At 35.6% G+C, this 25,318-nt stretch overlaps 1 protein-coding gene across 1 annotated transcript in view; it reads left to right on the forward strand.

Moving 5' to 3' along the window:
• The window catches only part of LOC115214978 (atrial natriuretic peptide receptor 1), an 853,780-nt gene that overhangs the window by 728,762 nt on the left and 99,700 nt on the right, over window positions 1–25,318 (forward strand). Inside the window, exon 12 of the mRNA XM_029784078.2 lies at window positions 5,655–5,726. Within this exon, the coding sequence (XP_029639938.1) occupies window positions 5,655–5,726 (72 nt within the window). The remainder of the gene's footprint in view (window positions 1–5,654; window positions 5,727–25,318) is intronic.

Genomic DNA, 25,318 nt, shown 5'->3' on the forward strand with positions numbered 1-25,318 from the left:
GGTTTAAGTGATTTTTAAAGAGTTGGCATATTTCAGTACAAAAAAAAAACAGCTAACTTCAGTTGGGAAATCCCTGAATGTTTACCCAGTGGACTCAGGTGACGGGGTTTTTTTAACATTAAATCTCCTCACATTTCCCTTCAACCAATTTCCACTCAGGAGGCTTTCGCCTACCCTAGAAGAAATTTGCTTAAAGTGCCACGCGCAGTCTGATATACCCAACATCAGTTAGTTGACCAGCAAGGAGTGGCTGTGTGGTAAGTAGCTTGCTTACCAGCCACATGGTTCCGGGTTCAGTCCCACTGTGCGGCGCCTTGGGCAAGTGTCTTCTACTATAGCCTCGGACCGACCAAAGCATTGTGAGTGGATTTGGTTGACGGAAACTGAAAGAAGCTCGTCGTATATATATATGTGTGTGTGTGTGTGTATGTGTCTGTGTTTGTCCCCCCAACATCGCTTGACAACCGATGCTGGTGTATTTATGTCCACGTGACTTAGTGGTTCGGCAAAAAGAGACCGATAGAATAAGTACTAGGCTTACAATGAATAAGTCCTGGGGTCGATTTGCTCGACTAAAGGCGGTGCTCCAGCATGGCCACAGTCAAATGACTGAAACAAGTAAAAGAACAAATCTAGAAACCACAACAGCCATTTTGGAGTAGGTCTGTTGAATGTTGTTGCTATAAATCATTAAGAATTATACCCAAATCCTATTGATCAATTTTATTTTTATTCAATAAACATTAATTGAGCAATTAAAGATTCTATGATCAGACAGAACAAATTCATATCCCACGAATGCTTTTTAAAATGTAAACTATTTTCCCCCTTTAATAATTGTCCAACTTCGTAAAACGTTTAATTTAGCTTAATTTATTTAGCTCGGGTTATGTCGTACTTACGATTATAAACAAGGATTAAATAGCATGGAAATAGCAGTGTACATGGCTACAAACGACAATAAATTTTAAGATCTTTAAGTGAAAAATACAAATGAAATATTAAATGTGTATATTCTTGAACACCGTATTTACTCTTTGATTTAAATTTCAAACTTCCAAACCCACCTCAGCTTAACTTCATCTATGAGAGATTGTTTCCTCTATGATAGCTAGCCACTCAGTGTATACCACGTATTTATTCTTAATCATCTTAATATTGATTCATTGGATCTCTAGATGCAAGTCTAATACGTGTTAAGAACGGGGATGTTTGATCTGGTCTGCTCTGGAGGATATTTCGTGTTTATTTGCATAGACACCAGAAACAATAAAACCAACTTCAACGGGATTTGAATCTATAGGAATCAATAAAGGGGGTTGATGTAAATATCGCAAGACTTCTGGTCATCTTTCAAGCATGTCCACCAACAAGGTGACTCTATACGATCATTATGTTTTATTAGAAACAGCAGTCATATTTCCCCAAAACGCATTCTAAAGTGTGTAAAACTATATTCATATACAGTAGTCAATGTAGATCTCAATAAAACAAGACAGTCAAGGCTGGAATGCTTTGATCATAGATCTCACTCATAACTGACCTAATGGATTTGGTATTAATCTTCCCATTACTTAAATCATTATAGGAGTGGTTGTGTGGTAAGTAGCTTACTTACGAACCACATGGTTCCGGGTTCAGTCCCACTTCGTGGCACCTTGGGCAAGTGTCTTCTACTATAGCCTCGGGCCGACCAAAGCTTTGTGAGTGGATTTGGTACACGGAAACTGAAAGAAGCCCGTCGTATATATATATATATATATGTATATATATGTGTGTGTGTGTGTGTGTGTGTTTGTGTGTGTGTGTGTGTGTGTGTGTGTCTGTATGTGTGTCTGTGTTTGTCCCAACAACATCGCTTGGCAACCGATGCTGGTGTGTTTACGTCCCCGTAACTTAGCGGTTCGGCAAAAGAGGCCGATAGAATAAGTACTAGGCTTACAAAGAATAAGACCTGGGGTCGATTCGTTCGACTAAAGGCGGTGCTCCAGCATGGCCACAGTCAAATGACTGAAACAAGTAAAAGAGTAAAAAGAGAGTAAAAGAGTATATATGTATGTATGCATGTATGTATGTATGTATGTATGTATAACAGCATCAACAGCAACTCCAGCATTAGAAATGACTATCGTCATTTCCTCACCTTCAACTTGTAGTTAACGTTTTATAAAGTTGTAATGAAAGTTGATATTTTAATCATCAAGGATTTGGGGGGATTAACGGTCCTTAACATATCAGAATTGTAATTAATTGAAAGTGTAATTAAAAGTTAATAGCATGAGTGAGTAATTAGTGCGTCGGCTATTAAATTTAAAGTTCGTTAGCAACAATCAACAACAATAACAACAACAACAACAACAACAACAGCAAAAACTTTGGTGCGCGCCTATTAATCAACATCGGTGTGACTTTTCCAGTATTAATGAACGCTGTTTGGTATGGTGAATCTCTTTATGATACCTCTGGATTGACCTTATTGTTGTCATTCTTGTTGTTGCTGTTGTTCTCACACATATGCATTCATGCACACACTCATATAAACCTACACACACACACGTATTCATTTATACATATAGATAGATGCATACATACATACATGCACGAACCAATACACACACATAGAGTCGAAGTCATAAATATATACCTATTTCTTTACTACCCACAAGGGGTTAAACACAAAAGGGACAAACAAGGACAGACAAACGAATTAAGTTGATTATATCGACCCCAGTGCGTAACTGGAACTTATTTAATCGACCCCGAAAGGATGAAAAGCAAAGTCGACCTCGGCGGAATTTGAACTCAGAACGTAACGGCGGACGAAATACGACTAAGCATTTCGCCCGGCCTGCTAACGATTCTGCCAGCTCACCGCATAAATACATACCAATACACACACCCTAATCACCATAAATAACCATAAGTGAGTGTTTGTATATATGTGTTAGTGTGTATATGTACAGGTAGACGTACAGATGAACATCTGTGGTGGATGGGGGAGGTACACTTTGCATGAGTACGTGGGGATGCTGAAACGTTTCTGGCTTTCGGTAAAAGAAAATCTCAGGAGAACAATTACTTATGATTTTATTGACTGATAGACGAAAACTGAAAGAAGCCCATCGTATATATGTATATATATATGTGTGTGTTTGTGTGTCTGTGTTTGTCCCCCCAACATCGCCTGACAACCGATGCTGGTGTGTTTACGTCCCCGTAACTTAGCAGTTCGGCAAAAGATACAGATAGAATAAGTACTAGGCTTACAAAGAAAAAGTCCTGGGGTCGATTTGCTCGACTAAAGGCGGTGCTCCAGCATGGCTACAGTCAAATGACTGAAACAAGTAAAAGAGTAAAGAGAGTTTATATATGGTGAATTTATCCTATGTGCCCTTATAAGAAAGATATTTGTCTATTTTTAGTATATAGAAAATCATATTTTAACATCCATATTTTTCAGTACAATAAATCATTAACTATCTTATCAGAAAAATTGTAAACCAACCAAAATTTAACAAAAAGGTTATTTCCAACATGCCGGCAAAGTTTGACAATTTCTCATCCAAAAATAAAAGTATTCTAAGAATTCAAAATGTATCAACTTTATTATGTCTTAGAGATAGCTGTTTGAACAAAGTAACCGCGCTCAGCTTCCAGCACGCCCTAAATACAAACCCGGAAGATAGTACATGCATTCCTCACTGTATCATGGGAAAGTCTTCGATCATCTTGATCAGCTCGGTCTTGATGTTGAAGGTAGAATGGGTGTTGCCTTCCTCAAGCGCGCCCCACAAATAGAAATCCATGAAATTACAGTCGGAGGAAATTAGGACACCAGAAATTGGGACTGCTAAAGTTTTATAAAGCTTCCAACAACCACTTGTGGATCTTTCAGGAGGTATGGCAAGGGATCGAATCCTGTTGCTGCGCATATATCCTTCCAGCACCAACTCTCTCTAGTCAGGGCTTGACCACAATCTCCAGTAGCTGAACGGAACCTAAAGTGCGATTCGAAACGCCTGTTGTGTCCCTTCACAACTTGTAGTTTCCGTTGCAGCTGCCCATGTCACATCTTACAGTTTTGAAAATGTCCACAGAGTATTGAGCAGCTGTCGTGATGTCGGCATTTTGATATTTGGTGCGAATCATCATGATACACGTAACTTTTTTCCGACATTCAAGTGGCTTCAGGTTCTCCATGTCAGCCATCATTTTCTCAACTTCTACTTTAATCGTTATGTTCTTCAACGACGTTGATAGTACACCAATATATTAAGCTGTTCCTGAAAAAAGAGTCATAAAATATCGTCAAATGTAACCCGAATATCCTATACATTCAGTTTATCACTTTTATCGTTTAGTATCAAACCGTATAACTGCTTTGCCTGGACCCTAGCCACAGTACAGTTTTTATTCGCCTTCTGATGCAATATGATTTGAAGAGGAAACTTCTTGGAACTAATTATATAATATGATTGAAGCATCATTGAAATGGTATCCATCGTAATTTTTTGTTACGCTATACTTAGATTTCTATTACCCATTCTGTTTTCATCTTAAATTTCTGTCACTTCCTCGCCGCCATCCCACTCCCCTCTAATGCATATTTCCAGTGTTGATAACTTGGAAATCTAGTGAATTAAATTATTAAATTTTTTTCCCTATTTTTGCCTTTTCCTTCGATTATAATTTACTGTTCCGTTAGGGTAAGACCAACAAAAACGTATTCCATCCAGTGAGAGATAAATTAGATTTAATATATTCAGTATTTTATATTCGAGCTACTATTAGTTTCATGCTGTTAAAACACAACAAACTGACAACCTTGTGCAACATGCCTTGTGTTTACAAACAATCTTTCAGACTCAATTATATATGGCCTGTATAAAATAAGTACTACTAATAGTTTCTGACCATTAAGAAACGTGGTTAAGCAGTTTTTATAACGTGCTTTGTATCTCCAAGCAATCCACGGGCTTTGAGCACATGATATGTTTTGTCTGAAAATTAGGATGCTGCTACATGAGAAACCGCGAGAAAGAGCAAGATAAAGGTTGATGCAAACGTATAATGAGAAGACAAACTATGGATAAAAACGGAAAAGAAAGGAAAGGAAAGAAAAGGAAAGAAAGAAAATGCTTAAACAGAGAGAAATCCAAAGGCTATGAGACAGCAGCTCAACACGAAGAGTGTGGTGTCCTCCAATTCGCCAAAAGAAATTTGTTCATATGCTTGCATTTATTGAAAAGTTCGGATCTGAAATTAAGTAGTGTGATGGAATTCTTGGATCTGAAAATAATGTTCGATCTTTCTGTTACGCATAAGTTGCATTTCTTAGATCCATTTACATATGGCATGGATCCTTCCACGATTCTCCACTTGATTGTATGTGCTGTGAATCTGGTTTTCCAACCCTATACGTAGCTACAACTTACTAGCTTTACTTTTGTTGATGCGCCGGAAAGAAGATTAATGGTTTGTATAAGACTTTTTAAAATAGCCTTCGCATAAACTGATTTAATTTTTCTTGCCAGTTATCTTAAAGTTTTTTTTCTTTTCACTGACCCCGATTGATCCAACGTACATAGCTACATACGTACGTACATACATACATTCATACATAATTATATATTATGTATTTCACTTCATTTCAGGACATCCTGGAGAACGATGAAATAAAACTCGACTGGATGTTTAGATACTCCTTGATGCAAGATATTGTCAGGGTAAGTACAACCATTACTACTGTTCTTGTGTATAGATTCTGTACGATAAGATAACGAAGAAAAACATGATTTCGTAAATGTAATTGTGTGTGTGTGTACCGCAATGGCCTAGCGGTTAGGGCAGTGGACTCGCGGTCGTAGGATCGCGGTTTCGATTCCCAGACCGGCGTTGTGAGTGTTTATTGAGCGAAAACACCTAAAGCTCCACGAGGCTCCAGCAGGGGGGGGGGCGATCCCTGCTGTACTCTTTCGCCACAATTTTCTCTCACTCTTTTTTCTGTTGGCCTGCTCGCTTAGCCTGCTGGGTGGCGTCATTTGAAGGCTAAAATAATGTGAAGCGCATTGTGACCAGCGATGTATAGCAATATCTGATAGTCTGGTTGGTCACGAAAATATATATATATATAATATATTATATTATATTATATTGTATCATATTATATTATATTATATTATATTATATTATATCATATCATATTATATTATATTATATTATATTATATTATATTACATGACACAGAGAAACAATTTCAATATAATTTCTGTTGGGTTTGCTTGTTCACTTGATTTTGACTGAAATTGACATGCTGATTTCAAAACTACACACCATTTTGTTATATCACGTCACGATTTTTACTTTTTAACAGTTTACTCTCTGAATAATCAGAATTGTATTATTTACCCATAAGTAATAGGGCTGATCAGTCGTTTTTATTATTTTATTGATAACACTGGGGAACATTTTCGACAAGAAAAGTTGTCTTGCTTTTTACAATTATTCCTACCTCATTTAGTGATGCTGGGTTCAGAAATGCCCACAGAAATTTTCTATCACATCATTTTTTTTTTATGGAAGGGTTAAATAGGAATTCAATTTTTTTACCGAAAAATGTCAATTTTGTCAGTAAATGCAATACTGAGATAAGAAACTAACACAAACCAAATTGTTGCATTTATTACTTAACAGATATATTACTCAAACGTTTAATTACACATCTTATGAGCTTCAAGGAGTGAACTTTCCATTTACTACTTTATATGAATAACTTATATCACGACAGCTTCTTTGCAGAGACCAGCAGTAGTCAGGCATCATGCTTCTTTTCCACCCGCCTTGATACCTAGTCTCCATGGTCTTGGTGCCTTGGTGGAATCTTTCCCCTTGCTCATTACTTATTGCACTATGATGTTCAGGGAAGTAGTCCAGATGAATGTGCAAGAAATGCACTTTTACACTTATGTTGCTGGCCAGTGCTCGAAAACTGGTGAACAGGGTCTGCACACGTTTTTCGTGGTTTAATGACTTCCTATTTCCCAGGAAATCAAATGCAGCTTCAGCAACTTTTTTTACAATGCCATACATGGCCTCCAAAAACTGCTCGTCATGTAATAGCCACCTAATGTGTGCCCCATCAAACACACCAATCTTAATTTTCTCAGTGTTTCAACATGCTTTACACAGGATATGGTATGTATAGTTTTAAACACTATATTGTGCCACCCAGTTTCTTGCCAAAGTAAGGTAAACTTTCTTCAAAATATCTGTGATTTTATTTCAATACCTGGGTACAGTGTAATATGCACAAATACAGCAAAAGTCATCAGGGCTGGTTTGTATTTTCTCCTCTCACAACTGACCATATTTCTGAAATACAAAACATATATTCAAGCCAGTTGTCACTTGAGGAAAGGATTTTCAGAATTGTAAGCAAATGCAGATTTGTGGTGGCAAAGTTCCATTAAAGAGTCTACATATGATGGAGTTCTTTTCGCAGTTCTTTGACTATGCTTGACAAGCAATAACTTTAACCCATGTGACATCACAATAAAAACAGTAAGGGCGCATTCAAAATACCAGTTTTCATAAAAAAATAGATAAAGGAAAATTACCCTTGTATTTGAAGACTATGGAAATATTTTTTAAAAACATTTCATTTAATTTTTTTCTCAATTTAGTTGTTTTTCATACTTTACCCTAAGTTGAAAAAGTCGCAAAGTCTGAAACCGGTACTAAAATATTCTTCATGATAAAATTATTTTAACATTTTCCACCTTGTTTTATTTTCCTTTTATATATCAACATGTGTTCCTTTTCAACCATCTACACAAACACACACACACACACACATATATATATATATGTGTGTGTGTGTGTGTGTGTGTGTGTGTGAAAACGGCATATGCCCCCTATACCACAACAAGTTCTGGAATAGGAGGGTGGGGAGGGCATTTAAGAAAACGGCATATGCCCCCTATACCGCAACAAGTTCTGGAATAGGGTGGAGAGGGCATTTAAGAAAATTCTACGTGCAACTGGCCTCAAAATCAAAGTTGTACAAAAGACATGTAGAATTATCAAATCTGTATTAAGTAAGTCATACCCATTTGATAAAATCACGTGTCGGAATAATTATGTAGTATGTTCTACACACTCACATTTGAACTGCAAAAAGAAAAACACTGTATACCAGATTAAGTGCCAGAAAGGGACTTGCGCGGTTATCCCAGAGTCCTATGTTGGTGAGACAACTAGGAGCATCAATGATAGGTTCGAAGAACACCTAGACAGCTATATTAAAAAAACACCAAACTCCATCTTTTATCAGCATGCTGTAAACTGCCACGATGGCTCTGTGGGAAGACTTAGGTTAGATATCCTATCTACACATGCCACTGGTGCAATGCTGAGACAAGTCACCGAAGTTGTCTGTATACTGGAATACAAACCTACCCTCAACCGTAAATCCGAATGGGGTAACAACCAGATTCCACTCGGGAGTACCCATCTATAATCACCCCTTTCTCTCATTTACATCAAGAAATTCGTACATACATGTTGAGAAGCATGATACTGAAATACATACATGTAATTATATATAGTCTTATGATTGCACATAGATTAGTATGTATGAATATATGTGTAGATATATGTATATTTTAGCGTGCTTGTGTATGTGTGTGTATATGAGGTTGTATATGCATGCATGTATGGGTATGTGTGTATATATAGATGTATGCAAGTACGTATATATGTCTATGTCAAATACAAAAGGCAGCTCGAAGTTTTGTTTGTGAACAGGTCGCGGTTTCAAAGCAATGAAAATATTTTGACACACATTAAATTAAAATGTTGAAGTGAATGTTATATATATGTATGCGTGTGTGTGTGTGTGTAATGTTACAAATAATTTGACAGACTTGTCGTAACCACATATTCTCAAAATACACACTTAGTTCCCAAAATACCTGTATTTCGGTTTTATTTTTGTGCCAATCTTAAACTGCTTGTTATAGTTATTATTGTTGGTTTCAGCCCCATCTATTCCTTTATCAACAAAACTTTATTTTTTTCTTGTTTTATTATCATCGCACCTCGACCACAGTAACAAATTTGTCCTTTTCTAAGGTTGTAGAGCGTCATTTAGGAGTTATTTGGCTGTTATTTCAGGCATGATGCGCGAACGAATATGAGAGCTCTTTTGTTGGTTCCATGTTGATTTAATTGTAGGAATAGCATGCACAATAGTCTCTGGCGTTCACTCTTTCCATTGCTAATGAAGCGTCTGTAGTATTGACTACCTCTCACCTCACTCCACCTAAATGGCCCGACACCGTACTAACTGAGCCGTCAACACCGGCTTGCAACCTCTACACGTCTAGACATATAGAACAACTATTTTATAAAAGATAAACTCTTTTAGTTTATCTTCCACTTCTAACATTTTTCACCTCCAATTTTGTATTCACTCCTCTTCTCTCCCTCTCTTACTCTCTCTCCCTCTCTTTCTCTCTCTCCCTATCTATCTCTTTAACTCTCTGTCTCTCCTCGTATATACTCTACCCTCTCCCACTTGCACTACCATCCCCACCATCGTACCCCACAAACACTCTGACTCACACCTCATTAGTCCATTACAATATTATATCACACCATTAAACTATCACACCTTTTATAACCGCTGTTCTTTCACACGTTACACGGCCTTTTATTCGGTAACTTGCTTGTCTCAGACATTGAACTGCGACTATTCTGGGGTACCGCCTTTAAGGGCTTTTTTCTGCGATAATATCGATCTCATGTACTTATTTCAATATACCACTTATTAAATATTGATCTCCATCTATCGTATTACGAGGTTAAGTGGCTTGACATTAAGCTAAATATTTTCTTACCGGATTATGCCGGTAAACATAAGTACGGACATAGAAATATGTATATTATATTGTTATCCTATATCATATTATATCATATTATATTTATATGCATATAATATATTATATTTACATACACACACACGCACGCACGCACACTCACATATACATATGTGCCCTTCAGAACCAAATTTAGTAATCACAAGTCCTCCTTCAATATCCAGTGGACGCAAAATGTTACAGCCGTATCAGGCACATATGATTATTGGAAGAAAGTTCACGGATCACAACATAATGTGAAGTGTACTGGAAAAGTACAAAACTTAGTCCTCTGGCAGTGAGAGATGCAGTCTCTATGTTGCTGAGAAAAGCATTATACTGAAGAATTCTCTTCACTCGGACACTAATTCAAACTGTAAGAGCAAAATTTCCGGTCTTGCCCTCATGAATACAGATTATGTCCTTGAATCCTGGAGGACCGAACCCTGAATATAAACGCTAGGAGCTTCCACCATCGGTTTTTCTCATCACCACAGTCTGAGTTTTTGACATAAAGTTTGGCACACTCAGCTTATTACAATTAAATACATACATATGTATATACACATCCACACATGATTACAAGATTGACCCTGCTCATCACCACTTTCTGTCCCCACTGTACAGGTATTTACCTCATACACTGTTTTGACACTGCCTGATCCCTTTCCAAGATACATAACTCTAACGATCAAAATTTCCTCTCTGGATTTTTTTTCATGGATTTTTCGTTCCCGTTTCTTACGACACCTGCAAACCAGGTATAATACTACTTTCTGACCTCTAGTGGTAAAGAGACAACATCACATTTTTCTTACTAATCCTTCTGATAAGAATGGACCTCCATCAACATAGCCATACCTGCAGACCAAAATACGAGAAGGTCGGGAAGTCCCAAAACCTAACATTGGATGAAATCTGCATCCATAGAGCCTCGAAGGTGAATGTGATACTTATCATGATCGTTGTACTTGGGACGGTCTCAAAGAAAGCAATATTCTGGCATAAAAAGCTACGAATACCAAACTTCATAGGAAGTATTTTGTTGGCAGTAATACTTGGAAGAACACTTGTTAAAGAAAAGTTTTGTGTCTCTAGCTGCGGGATGGAGCTGAGACGTGATATATATAACTCAGAAGATAGGATAATAATAATAATCCTTTCTACTATAGGCACAAGGCCTGGAATTGAGAGGAGAGGGATAATTGATCGCATCGACCCCAGTTTTTGACTGGTACTTAGTTTATCGACCCCGAAAGGGTGAAATGTGAAGCCGACCTCGGCCGAACTTGAACTCAGAACGTAAAATAATAATAATAATAATAATAATAATAATAATAATAATAATATAATAATAATAATAATTTCTGACTCTCGCATAATCCCAGCAATTTAGAGAGTATAGAGTGTGTCAATACTTGACTAATACTTCATTTAAACGAACCTAGATCGATGTTGACCGCGGCGGGATTTGAACTTAGAATGTGAAGAGCCAGAAGAAATACGCAAGGATTTTTATATTCCGAATATTTTCTTTGAGAGGCCACAAGATCCTCGCATATCATATAAAATGCTTTATACAAAAACATGTACGGGTACACAAATGCGGTCAAGGCACCCTCTTTGGTTTATTATCATTTGAAATGGTCACGGTTGGATCAGAGCTGTGATGCTAAACAACAATGACTACGATAAAGATGCGTCTTTAAACTAGATTCTGCCCCCCCCCCACCATCACCACCAGCAATAACACTTCAGTAATAAATATCTGACCATTTTACAGTGGTTCTATGAATAATTTAGCTGAATGAATCATTTCCAAAGAAAACACTTTAATATTGATAAATGCTTCCGAATGTAGAACTAAATTATTGACCAGACGAGTCTATCAGGTTATTTCTAGTATTGTCTATTAGCATTTACACTTTGTCTTCATTAAAGGCCAAATGTTTTAAACCAAAACGGTAATTTAAATGATTGCCTTTGAAATACATTGTTAATTAGACGAGACATTTCCACCGTAGATAAATTTCAAGAAGTTTTCATTAATCGTTTAATGAGATCTCGTATAAAAGTACATCGGTCACCATTTACCTTTTAAATCTTCAAGATAATTGAAAGTTTCTTAATTTGTTCTATTAATTTCTGTGGTTGATTAATTGGTTTAGAGAGTGAATTTCACTGCATCGATTACTGCTGCTATTGCGATATAAGATGGTGCCACTTTGACGTAGTACTTCGATGTTAAGAACTTTGGTTTTCTTTGAGTTAATCTTAAGAAATGTAATATACCTCATCCCAAATATATGTCTTGGCATTTCTGCAAACATTATGAGTAGTTGCCAGAAGTTTCAATAACTTCTGAAGCCGGAGCGAAAAGTTTAATATTTGTTAAAGCAACGATTGAAAATATTGGAGATGGGCCAAATACGAAAGAGACACACACGCTTCGAATTATAATTGCCAGAGCTGATTAGTAAATGAATAAAGCTATTATGTGATATTGCGTGTGTGTGAGCTAATGAATTAAGGTTAAATGATATTCTAACTAAAGAGACACATATATATAACAGGTAGAGACAGTAGTTCGATTTTCATTACTGATCCTGCATTTAACTCCGACTGTGATGAAGACATTTAATACTGATCACGTCAATCCATTTAGATACTTTTAAAGTTTACTTAACAGGAACTCAATCTAATGTAAATGGGCACTATAGTGGACGAGTGTCAATTTACCACCTTAATTAGCAAATGCACCATCTTCATCTGATCATAAGTAAACACAATATAACGCAAATGCCTTCTAATTTCGAAGAGATTTTTAAGAAACATTAGTAAGAGAATCCACTCAGACTCAATCTGTCTGAAGAACTGTAGTCAAGTCAAGCTAACGCTACTATGTAATGAGCAAATTAAAACCGACAAAACTGTTTTAGAACTTGAGGAAATAAACAGTTAATGGAAGACGAAGCTAATCTTAACCAGGAAGTCAGTCTCTCCCATAAGTAATTTATCCAACTACATTTATAATGGACAATGAAATGAAAGGAGGAAATAACAATTAATTTGTCTAGAAACTGAATGGAACACCAACAACTGGTTTTGTATCATAAACTGGAAATTGGCTGCTCAAAGCTTTGTCCGCCCAACCATTTCATCTTTACATTCAAGAGATGGTTCTGGCTCTCAAAATTCATGTCCTACACTCACGAAGGTGATCACGAAACATTGGCTAACGTTAAGATTTTTGATAGTGTACCTTGAACTTTTTCTTCAAGTATACTGTGAAACTAGTTGTAATATTTGGATTTGTGCTTTCATCTCGTTTTCTACTTTATTTTATCCATCCTGAAAAATAAAATTAAAAGACAAAATTGGATCCAATAGAATTTGGAACCAGAAGACTTTATTTCCAAGTTATTTTAATATCAGAAAAATAACATGTAACATCAGGTTCCTGATATTTTATGTGAGAACTAACGTAAGAATAGTTCTTCGCAAAAGTAGCTATCGCCGCTTGAAAAGGGTAGGCTATTATAAGCCGCCTCTACGAAGGCGATGAATTTGCGGGACCGTTAGCACGCTGGATTAAATGCTTAGCTGTATTTCTTCAGGTTCTGTACATTCCTACTTTAGTTTCCGCTGAGGCTTTTTTTTATTTTTGGAGTCGATAAAACAAGTACCAGTTGAGCACTGGGGTTAATGTAATTGATTTCTTCCCGCTCCAAAAATTTTAGGCCTTGTGCCTATAGTAGAAAGAAAATATGGCACCTGTGGAGTCATACGCTCTCACCTTCGTTTAAGCAAGGAGATTTCAATCAACATGTCTGCAATAGCTGTTTCTAATTCTTTCTTCGATAACTTAAGGCAAACTGACATGCTTCCTTTGAACAAAGTGTAGCCATAAATTTGTCCTTGAGCTCAAATGTTTCATATCTACGGAAAGGAATGGTTTCACAGAACAATTTTGAGCAATGGAATTCGATTAGTATTCGCCACATTTCTGCTTGATTATGTATGTGTGGGCGCTTTTACCTCCATTTGTGTGCGTGTGTTCTCAGTCGGGTTTCCCGTTATGCTACGCTTTTTTATCGTTAAGAAGACAGAACTTTTTAAGAACAGAGCAGCCGATTATATCAACCTTAATACTTGACAGGTACTTCATTTTTTTCGGTCTCAGATGGATGAAATGCTAAGATGAAATTTGGACTCAAAAAAGGTAAAGAGACGGGAAAAATATCACAGGGCATTTTGACGCTCCGCCGATTCTAACAATTTTCCACCTTCATATTTCTAACACAAGCACGATGTCAGAGGGTTACGGGAAGGGAAGAGACGATGATGTTGATGATGTAAAGTACTTAACCGCTACTTTATTTTCGACTCCGAAAAAATTTGAAGACAAAATTGGCAGCTACAGGATTTGAAAACAGAGCATAAAATTACAAATTGCTAGACAGTTACAGAAAAGTTTGAGAGTTTTGTTTTCAAGTCATTTCAGTAAACCAACATGTAACATCAGGTTTCTGATATATTACGTAAGAACTAACGTAAGAATAGTTTTTCACGAAAGTAACTATCACCTCTTAAAAATAAAATCTCCGTCGCTTCACCATTTCATTTGCCACGATCTGAGAGAGTGTAAGAAGTGAGTGGCTATTGGAAGCTGTGGAACTAGGTACATTATTGGTAACACTGATAAGAACGTCACTATTTCGAAGGTAAATCGATAATGTTCAGTTGAACTCAGCGCACTGGATATAGAGATATATTGATAAGTAAATACCTGTTAATTTATCGATTGCATAAACAAAATAAATCAATATGTTTGAGAATTTAATTTGAAACCGGATCAGTTTAGCTTGTAGCTGACAATACCAACTTGTTCTGGATTCAAAGCCTATAATTTTAGGAAACAATAAATTCTAAGTATTGAGTTTCGTGCATTTTCAATTCCATTATCGATTCAAGTAAATTGAAATAACTCCAACTGAGAATCTGAACCGGAATGTTGGATTGTTCACAATAACTTTGTTATACTCTTGGAGAACGGGTTGCCTATTGTTCGGTAAATATGTGACCAAGGTAGTTGAAAGTCTGATTGGATATTTTAGCATTTCGAAACAACGCTATTCTGAGTTCAAATATTATTGGAAGAGACGTCTTTCGTTCCCTCTGATTCGATTAAGTATTGATTTTAGGCTATATCTTCTGAAGTTAGTAATCGATATTTAGCCGATTGTTGTTGTTGCTGTAGTTTGACTCCTGGTCAGCTCAAATCAAGTTAACCTAAGGCTACCAACCGTGACTTATTTATCTTTTTTTTATATATCTATGATTACATTCTATACACAGATTCTGTTTTAAGACGGTAAGATATGAATTGAGAGAGTTTTGACAGCTACTTCTAGCATAGTCTCTCTCTCAATTGTTCCCCACTTGATTGATATCAAGTTAATCGAATTCTCTACCACGGAAATTAAATAGCATGTGGTAGACTCTAAAGAAGAGGAATAAAGCTAAAACATTTTAGAAATATGTGTTGCTGACATCAAATTCCTTTCATAGTTTTCATGTATACAGAAGAAGAAAGTGAAATGGGAAATTTTTAAAAAACAAGGACATACTGACGCAATTTAATAGAAACGATGTAATTAGTGATTTTGCAGAAAGATGAAAAACAGCTGTTCCGATACCTTTTTTATTCCCCTTGGAGAAAGGTCTGGTTTCTTTAATAAATGGACAGAACAGTCTGATTTATATTCGGAAAATAAAGTAACACATTATTCATTTGTTCCAATGAGACCAGTTCCATCGATTTGATATGCACAACATCAAACCGCAAGTGATTTTTTTTCTTTTTACGCGTATTTTTTTGTAATTTTTCTTTTAGTTCTGTTTCATCAAACTATCAAAAATTATGGTCTTGATCCTCAAAGAAAACATTTCTTTTTTTTTTCCTTATCTTCCACATAAAATCATGCTTACCAATTTACAAGTATGAGTTATACCGAATTTTTATGTTGTTTCTTGAAATTTCTTGAAATTCTAAACCTTCCTACAAATGATGTGTGCTATTTTCCTTTGAAAAAGAATGCCAAGAGTGATGGCTATAAAACAATGAATACTTTGCTTCCCAGATAACTTGTTCCTTCAGCCTTATTAATATCGTAGCAAAATCATTAGATTCCTTGTAGTATTTAGTTAAGGGATTTTACGTTTTGAGTTCAAATTCCATCGTAGTCAGTCTTGCATTTCATTGTTCTAGGATCGATATATTCAACGATATATTTCTCTCAAGAGTGAAATGGCTTCAGACATCTCTGTAGTTACAACTTGCAAACTCTAGATTAACTAAATCGGTAGAGAGTCAAAGATAACATAGCACCCATTGGTATAACGCATCAGGAATTTATCAGAATGTTGTTTATAGAAATATCAGAAGTTATTTCTGGATTGAACTACGAAGAGCAAATCGATTGACTAAACAAATGTTAGCGAGTTTTGCAAAGATAAGTGGATAAACTGCTTATTCTTGAAGGATCACTCTTAAGACTTAATATATCTAACAAACTAGGGGAAGCACCACCAAATAGGAGATATCTTCCCACTAAAAGCACTTTTCTCTTAACTTAAGTCAATTAAAATTAATTTAGAATATAATACGGTGGATGAGGAATTTTTCTAATGCTTGATGGTTCTATAATAAATTATGATAGGTTTTGGTACTATTAGACGTCACTGGATACACTCTTGTGATTCTTCAGACTCAACTATGTTATATCACTGAAAATGTTGGAGTTGGAATCATAGCGAAGGCTCACAATTTTGGCTGATCTCCTTGAATAACATTTTTTCGTTTTGAAAAGAAAATTCACTTGAGAGAAAGTGGTTCTAGACACAGCATGTCTGAATTAAGATCAGGCGGACCAGATCTTGAACAACTTTAATTAATTAATTATAGGGCTCCGTGATCAATGAATGAACGATTCAACATTCTATTTTAATTGCCACAATTTCATACAAGCGCCGTTGATGACGATGCAGTTTCAATTCTACTTAAGAGATATATTACAGGTCTTGAAGAAATAGGAAGCAGAACCAACCGCAATATTTGCAACCAGATAAAATATAAACGAGGAAGATATGCCACCCATCACCTTTTCCTCTCCACATTTGCTGCCTTATCATCGTCAAACTGGTACTGGTCATCTGGTAATAGAAGACAAGTTAATTCATCGACTGAGTGGTTCAACCATTAGAGATGACACCAGAACCTTCTTGTGTTAAGTCCTGGCGCCTGAGTCTCTGAAGTAATGTATTCATAAGCAAACTTACCGACTACTGCATAGGGATATAGGACAGGAGGGTCCACTATATGCATACATACATATATGACCCTTCCAGTCTACAAACTATAGGTTTGTACACAGGAAAACTCCTTTCCAAAGAGCGGACCTGGGCAAGCAGTTGCCTAAATACGTAAGTTTTTCTACACCGGGCTAATTCATACATATTTCAGAGCACAAACTACTGGTACAGATACAGCAAGGAATCTCGTCCGACACTCGATCAGTTCGGTCAATCCTTGCTTAGATTGATGTATTTTTATCAACTCTGAAAGTCAATGCCAACATTGGCAATGCAGATAGCCGGATCAAATATCGCGAGATGTTGCATCTAGTGCTCTAGCAACTTTATCAATTCACCTCTTACGCACACTTACATACATCCAGACAGACAGACAGACTGATAGAGAGAGAGAGGTATGCAGGTAGGTAGGTAGATAGATACATACATACATTCATACATACATAGGCAGACAGACAGATAGATAGACAGATACACAGAGAGAGAGAGAGAGAGAGAGAGATAATGTACAATTGCAACGTGGAAGGTGTTTATAAGCCATTTAAAAACACACAAAATCGTTAGGTTCACATCAGCATTTAAATTTAAATTGTCAAAATATTTTCTTCGCTTTGAAACCGCGACCTGTTCACTGAAAAAATTTCGTGATGCATCACTAATTTTTTCACAATTTAAGTTTAAACGTTGAAGTGAATCTAACGATTTTGCGTGTGCTTTAAATGGCTTATAAACACCTAAGGTGCAATTGTTTTTGTTTCAGCACACGATCTCAGATCAAGTTACTTGCTATTCAAGAACATCTCCGTAATATATATATATATATGTGTGTATATGTGTGTGTGTGTGTGTGTGTGTGTGTGTGTGTGTTTACACGTACATACATGCTTACATACATAAATAAGAAGCTTGCTTCCTCACCACATGGTTCCGGGTTAGGTCCTACTACGTAGTAGCTAAACCATGTATCTTCTACTATAGCTTTGAACCAACAAAGCCTTGTGAGTAAATTTGATAGAGGGAAACTCAAAGAAACCCGTCATGTATTATATATATATATATATATATATATATATATTATATATATACACACACACACATATGAATGTGTGTGTGTGCGTCCGTGTTTTTGTGTCTGTTTGTTCCCCACCACCGCTAGAAGGCGGTATTGTGTTTATAACACCCGTAACTTAGCGTTTCAGCAAAAGAGGTCGATAGAATAAGTACTAGGCTTTAAAAAAATAAGTACTGGGTTCGATCCATTCTACTAAAAGTAATCTTTTAAAATACTTTTCATTCAATTTTTCCAAAATCTAATTGTTTTCCATACTTACAGTTTACAAAGTTTCAATGACCGAAACCGGTACTGAAATGTTTTTTTATAAAATTAATTTAGCATTTTCTACCTTGACTTTTTCCATATATATATATATATATCAACTCGTGTGTTCCTTTTCAACCTTCTACATATATAGGATTTAGCTGCCTCTGATTATACAAGAGTCGGTTGAGTTTTATAGCGAAAAATTAAATCAATAGCTAATTTCAAGAAATATTTAACTGAGGTCATATGGATTGAAGCTCCATACTTTCCCTACTCTTTCGCATCTGATTTATCAAGTAAACAAGTTGGAATCGGAACGTTCAACTGATAAAACATATCAACCACAAGTAGAAACTTTTAGAATCAATCTATTTGGATTTCTTCTGCCCAAAATAAAAGTGTGTATGTTTGTATTTGTGTATGTGTATGTGTTTTTTTTTTGTTTTGTTTTTTTTGTATGCCTATGGTTATGTGTGTTTAAAACGTCTCAGATCAAGTTATTTGATAGCTAGATAGTAGTATCAGAAATTTATATGTGCGGTGTCAGACACCGAAACACTTCACTGATTCTTTTGATAAACACATACAAACGAGTGTCCGTATTTGAGTGTGTCTATCAGTGTATGTGTGCGTTTGCGTCTGTGCATGTGTGTGCATGTGTGTGTATGTGTGCCTTCTCCTAGAAATGCGTATGAGCATGTGTCTGCGTTTATATATATATTATATATATATATATATATATATATATATTAATGACAAAAGAACATGAATAACGTAATCACTCTCATTAGCTTATAGCTGTTTCCCTAGAAGGAACATCGCACCCAGAATTAAGTGCAAGAGTGACGTCTTACTACTTCCGCTATATATAAGGTGCGTGTGTGTGTGTGTGCGTTTGTGTCTACATGTGTGTTGTGTGTATGTGAGCGAGGGTACATAAATATATACACATACATGTATGTATATTTATTTAAATCGAATGTCATATTCTCCTTCAGTTCTATTACGTCAGCTATATTTTAGTGATACGCATTTAAGTGGCATTACCATTTATAGAGGTTATGACGAGTGTGTCTTTGGAGAGAATGTATGGTAATGGCTAAGTGGTGGAATTTTGAACTCAGTGTGTGTGTGTGTGTGTGTGCAAAATTGCGTATGTTTAATGTAAATGTGTGTGTGTGTATGCGTCTGTAGGAGGGGGTTACTTGAGTGTGCGATGTATGTATATGAATGTTCCAGCATGTTTATGCATGTATATATAACATGTATTATGTGAACAATGACCGTATAAACGGTATATATACTTCACGAATATATCTACATACTTCGATTCTTATACATACACACACACGTATACAGACACGCACATAAACGTACATGCATATGCATAGACACATATAGATACGCATATACACACACTCACAGACAACACACACATATATAGCTACACATACACACACACATATATAGACATACATTCACACGCATTCACACACATACACACTCGCATATATATATATATATATATATTATATATATATGTCTGTATGTGTATGTGTATGTCTATGTGTGTATATATATATATATGTGTTGTATATATATCATGTCATGTATATAATATATATATATATATATATATATATATATATATATATATATATATATGTATATGTTACACACGCGCGTACATACACACAGATACATTATATATATATATATATATATATATATACGTCTGTATGTGTATGTGTCTGTCTATGTGTGTATATATATATTATATATATATATATGTGTGTGTGTGTTTATATATATGTATATATATATATATAGTACAGTCATGTATATATATATATATGTATGTATATGTACACACGCGTGCACATACACACAGATACATTATATATATATATATATATATTATATATATATATATATATAATATATATATATATATATATTATATATATATATATATATGTAGGGATATGTATGTATACATATATATATATATTCTATAGACATGCAAGGGATAGCGTATAGTGTGCTAGTACATGCACATGTCAAGTTTCAATTAACTTTTATAATAGAAACTAACATACTGCTGTTTCGTGATAAATATAACAGAGAGAACAAAGATCTTTAATTAAGTAAGAATACAACCTGAAAAATAAATTACTCCATTGTACGCTTTCTGCACACAGGTATGTATGGTTGTGTGCGTATCGAAGTTTATCTACGCCTGTGTATGTACTTATATATTTGTAGATATGTGTGTATTTGGATGTATGGGGGCGGGTTACAAGTGCGTATATATATATATATATATATATATTTACAATATATATTTCTTAGTGGTAAGACCATAGCGGATCTACTTCTAGCATATGGATGTCCACGTAGTGGTCATCCCCTCTTATATGTATGTAATATAAATATTATAAATATTTGCATGTATACATTTATGCATGTACATTTTTATGTGTACCTGTATACATAGATGAACATATATATATATGTCAGTGTGTGTACAGGTATGTTTGGGTATATACTCATATATATATATATATATACACACACACACACACACACACACACACACACAGGGTGCGGTGAATAAACTGTCGTCTCAATTATGCAAATATGAAAATAAGACTCGCATCTCATTTTAACATTTTTACCAAAATTATATAAAAGTATCTTGAAATACTAAAGAGTAAATTTAGTCAATAAAATCGCCACTGGTCTCAACCACGCCTTCAGACGACTTCAGAATCTCCAGCAACTCTTCTGGACGGTCACCTTGTTTAAGTTGGAGAATAACCCTTGCCTTCAGTTCATATTTGGTGTTACAAGATTTGTTGGTCTCTCGCTCAACTGTGCCCCGCACATAATAAAGGAAGTGCATTCTGGAGAGTTAGATGGCCAGATGTTATGGGTGATGTGCTCGCAGAAATTGTCTAACAGTCATGACTGGGTTCTTCTGCTAAACATAGGGTCTTCCAGCAGCCACCCTCTCGACCCAGGGCAGCACTATCTCCTCTAGGCACATGATGTGGGCCTCCATGTTGAGTCTGAGGCCGTTTGGGAAGATGAATAGAGGCATAATGTCACCATCACAAGTGATCACTCCAAACACTATGATGTTTATTGGATGTTTGATTTTTACCACTCTTGGTACATGTTCTGAGACTGACACTCTGAAATGTTCGTATTGGAGCTTCCGGTGCGAATCCCATGCATTACAGCATGTGGTTTCAAAATTTCTGGCCGAGTGAGTTGCGTCATGATACTTTTTTTTTCTCATAGACGGTGCCCAACTGACCCTACTATACTGTGTAGTCAACGAAATAAATAAAAAATGATGCGAATGCGCGAAATTAAAAATATAAAATAGCGACAATTTACCCATCGCACGCTGTATATCCGTGTATCAATTTATGCATCTGAACATCCATGCACATACACACAGACACAAAGACGTATACAATACACATAACGTTTATATTATATACGAATATAAATCCATACATAGAATGAGGGGGGAGGGGAGGGAAAGAGGACAGATGTATAGATAGATAGATAGATAGATAGATAGATAGATAGATAGATAGATAGATAGATAGATAGATAGATAGATAGATAGATAGATAGATAAAATATAAACGCCAGTGTGTGCGTGTGTTGTGTGTGTGTGTATTTATATGAATAGCTCGAATATGCTCAGTAATTTATTCGTAAGCCATTAAGTATATTTCTTGCATAATTTAAAATGTAAATTACGTATTTAATATACGTACAATTAGCAACGCAATGAAAAGTAATCAAGTGATTATATCATACGTTATATCTCTCTGTTGACAGAAACATTTAGATCAACATGATTAGGCGATGTACTCCTGCTAGATCTTCATCAGAGATGGAACAATAGTCTACTGTTCATAGAGAGTTGTGTTAACACGTGTGTCGGTAAACAAATATATAAAGCGAGGGTATAAAATCATATCCATATGTATGTATGTACGCATACATGTATGTATGAGCGTGTGTGTGTATGTTTGTATGTATTACGTGTGTGTGTGTATGTATGTATGTATGTATGTATGTGTGTGTGTGTGTGTATGCATGTCATTATTCTGTTTCATTCAAGATTTCTTGCTAATAGAGAAAGAGTCGGTTTCTAACCTAGATCGAAGGCTCATTCATTGGAATTTCAACATCAACGACTGGGTATGTATGTATGTACTTACGTATGTATGTATGTTTGTGTGTATGTATGTATACGTGCAGATTTGTATGTTTTGTTTTATGTATATCTTCTCATGCATATACTTGCATATCTAGACATGTTCATATATACTTAAATGATAAACTTTTGGAAAGTTTCACAGGTTTTTACAGTGCTGGTGATCAGCTTTCTCTTTTCTGGTTTTGAGAAGCCCAATTTCTCACGATTAGTATTTAGGCAGTGTATTACATATCCCAGTGCCCCAATGATTACAGGTATAAACCTGAACTTGTAATCTGGAAAGATTTCTAATAGTTCAGCGTAGGTATTCTCTTTTACACTAATCTTCAGTTTTATGTTAACATCTCCTGGGTAGCTGATTTCCACAATTGTACACAGTTTCTCTTCTCTGTCCCAAATCATTATATCAGTTCTATTGTGTTTATATTTTATTGAGGTTTTCACTGGGACATTCCACCAAGTACTCCTCTTTATTATAAGTGACTATGGCTTCTACCATACTGTGGCTTCTTATTTCTTTTCCCTCGGAGTTATCCTTTCGACGTATCTCGCTCTACAGTATCCTAGCTGCAACATCATATCACATCGGTAGATAATACCGTGATGACATTTCCGCATATGATGTGGGTGATATCTACGGTGTTATCTCCACAAAGTCCGGATCGGTTGTTACATTTTACTGTTTTTCCCATGATTCTGTCCCTTTTGTGCATTAGGTATTTGGTTGATATTTCATGTTTCCGGATTGCAATATATGTATGTATGTATGTATGTATGTCAAAAATTTATCAAAATACACAACAAACGAAAAATTTTACAAAACCTAACAAACAGAAAATCGGTAGCTTATTCCTTATTAGTCAACGTTCAAAAGATCATTAAAATTTCACGTCTTTAGCGTTGATATTGTTCGCTTTTGGTGGTGCCAGTAGCGAAAAGTTATTGGGAATAACTAACGAATGTACAGGACAATGACGAAAACAAACACAACAAAATAAAATATACATATACAACGAAAAAAGCAGTGCGGCTGCAAGATAGGCAGATATGGGTAACGCAGGGGAAAATGGAAATGTACTGTAGGAATGGAGACGAGAGAAGAACAGACAGAAAGTCAGAACGAAGGAAGAAGTAAAATATTAAGGAGGGAACGAGAGAGAAAGATATTGGGAAGAAGGCAAAAGTAAGGCAAAGTAAAGAGAAAGAGACAGAAATAGACGTTGCAGGTATGTGTGTGAGTAAAGTAGAAAGCAAAGATAAAATGGATAGATAGATAGACAGACAGACAGACAGACAGACAGATAGATAGATAGATAAACATGTATATTATGATATATATGTATATGTGTATATATGTATATATATGTATATATGTATGTATATGTATACATATGTATATATGTATGTACATATATATGTATATGTGTATGTATGTATATATTATATATATATATATATATATATATGTATATGTAAATTTGGATTTATTCCCTAATATTTATTATGTATATGTATATATATATATATATATACTAGCAGTATCGCCCTGCGTTGCTCGGGTTTGTAAGGGAAATAACTATATAAGCATTTTTAGAGAGTTATAGCCAAAAAATTGCAAAAAATGCATTAAAAATGGAAAAAAAATATGATGGTAAATTTTTTTTTAAATCGTTGACTCATCGTAGACATTTTTAGAGAGTTACTTCCCTTATATAATAGCGAAAAATGCATTAAAATGGAAAAAAAACGATGGTAAATTTTTTTTTAAATCGTCGTAGACTCATGTAGACGCTTTCTTAGCCATTTCTGTTTTGGTGTCTTCAAGCCATGAAGTCGTTGTTCTAAAAGAACACTGGTCTCCTTGACAACGCATTACGACGTTGATTTCCTTACACTCCCTTCCCCACAGGTGCAGGTGTGAGCGTGGACGCCAACTCCGCCGCCATCGACACACGAAAAATTATGCATTAAAATGGAATAAAAAATGATGTTAAATTATTTTTAAATCGTAGACTCATCGTAGACGCGCGCTAATATTCAGACGGGCTCGATATGAATCACGACTATAAGCTACCCGAATTTGGTTAAACTGCACCGCAAAATGTGGGAGTAGTTAGGAATCTAATTCGAAGGGGACAGACACACACACAACTACAGTTTTATATATATAGATATACATAGCGCAGTAGTGGTGAGATGTGACAGCAAAGAAAAGCATACATTCACTCTCTGCATGCAATTAGACTCGGAAAGTTTGTGAGGAACCATTGACCAATTTGCTGACTTTTCCGATAGCACACAGGTCTCAATGAATGGTTGAATGACCAAATCCAAGCTTCTCTGCTAGTTCCTCAACAGTACGATGAGATTTTGTTCCACCAGGGTTTTCAGGATGTCCTTGTCGAGTTCTACAGATCTTTCAGGATGAGGCTCGTCTTCTAGGCTGTAGTTTATGGCTCG

The sequence above is a fragment of the Octopus sinensis genome, linkage group LG8, assembly GCF_006345805.1.
Source record: "Octopus sinensis linkage group LG8, ASM634580v1, whole genome shotgun sequence".
NCBI classification, from domain to species: domain Eukaryota; kingdom Metazoa; phylum Mollusca; class Cephalopoda; order Octopoda; family Octopodidae; genus Octopus; species Octopus sinensis.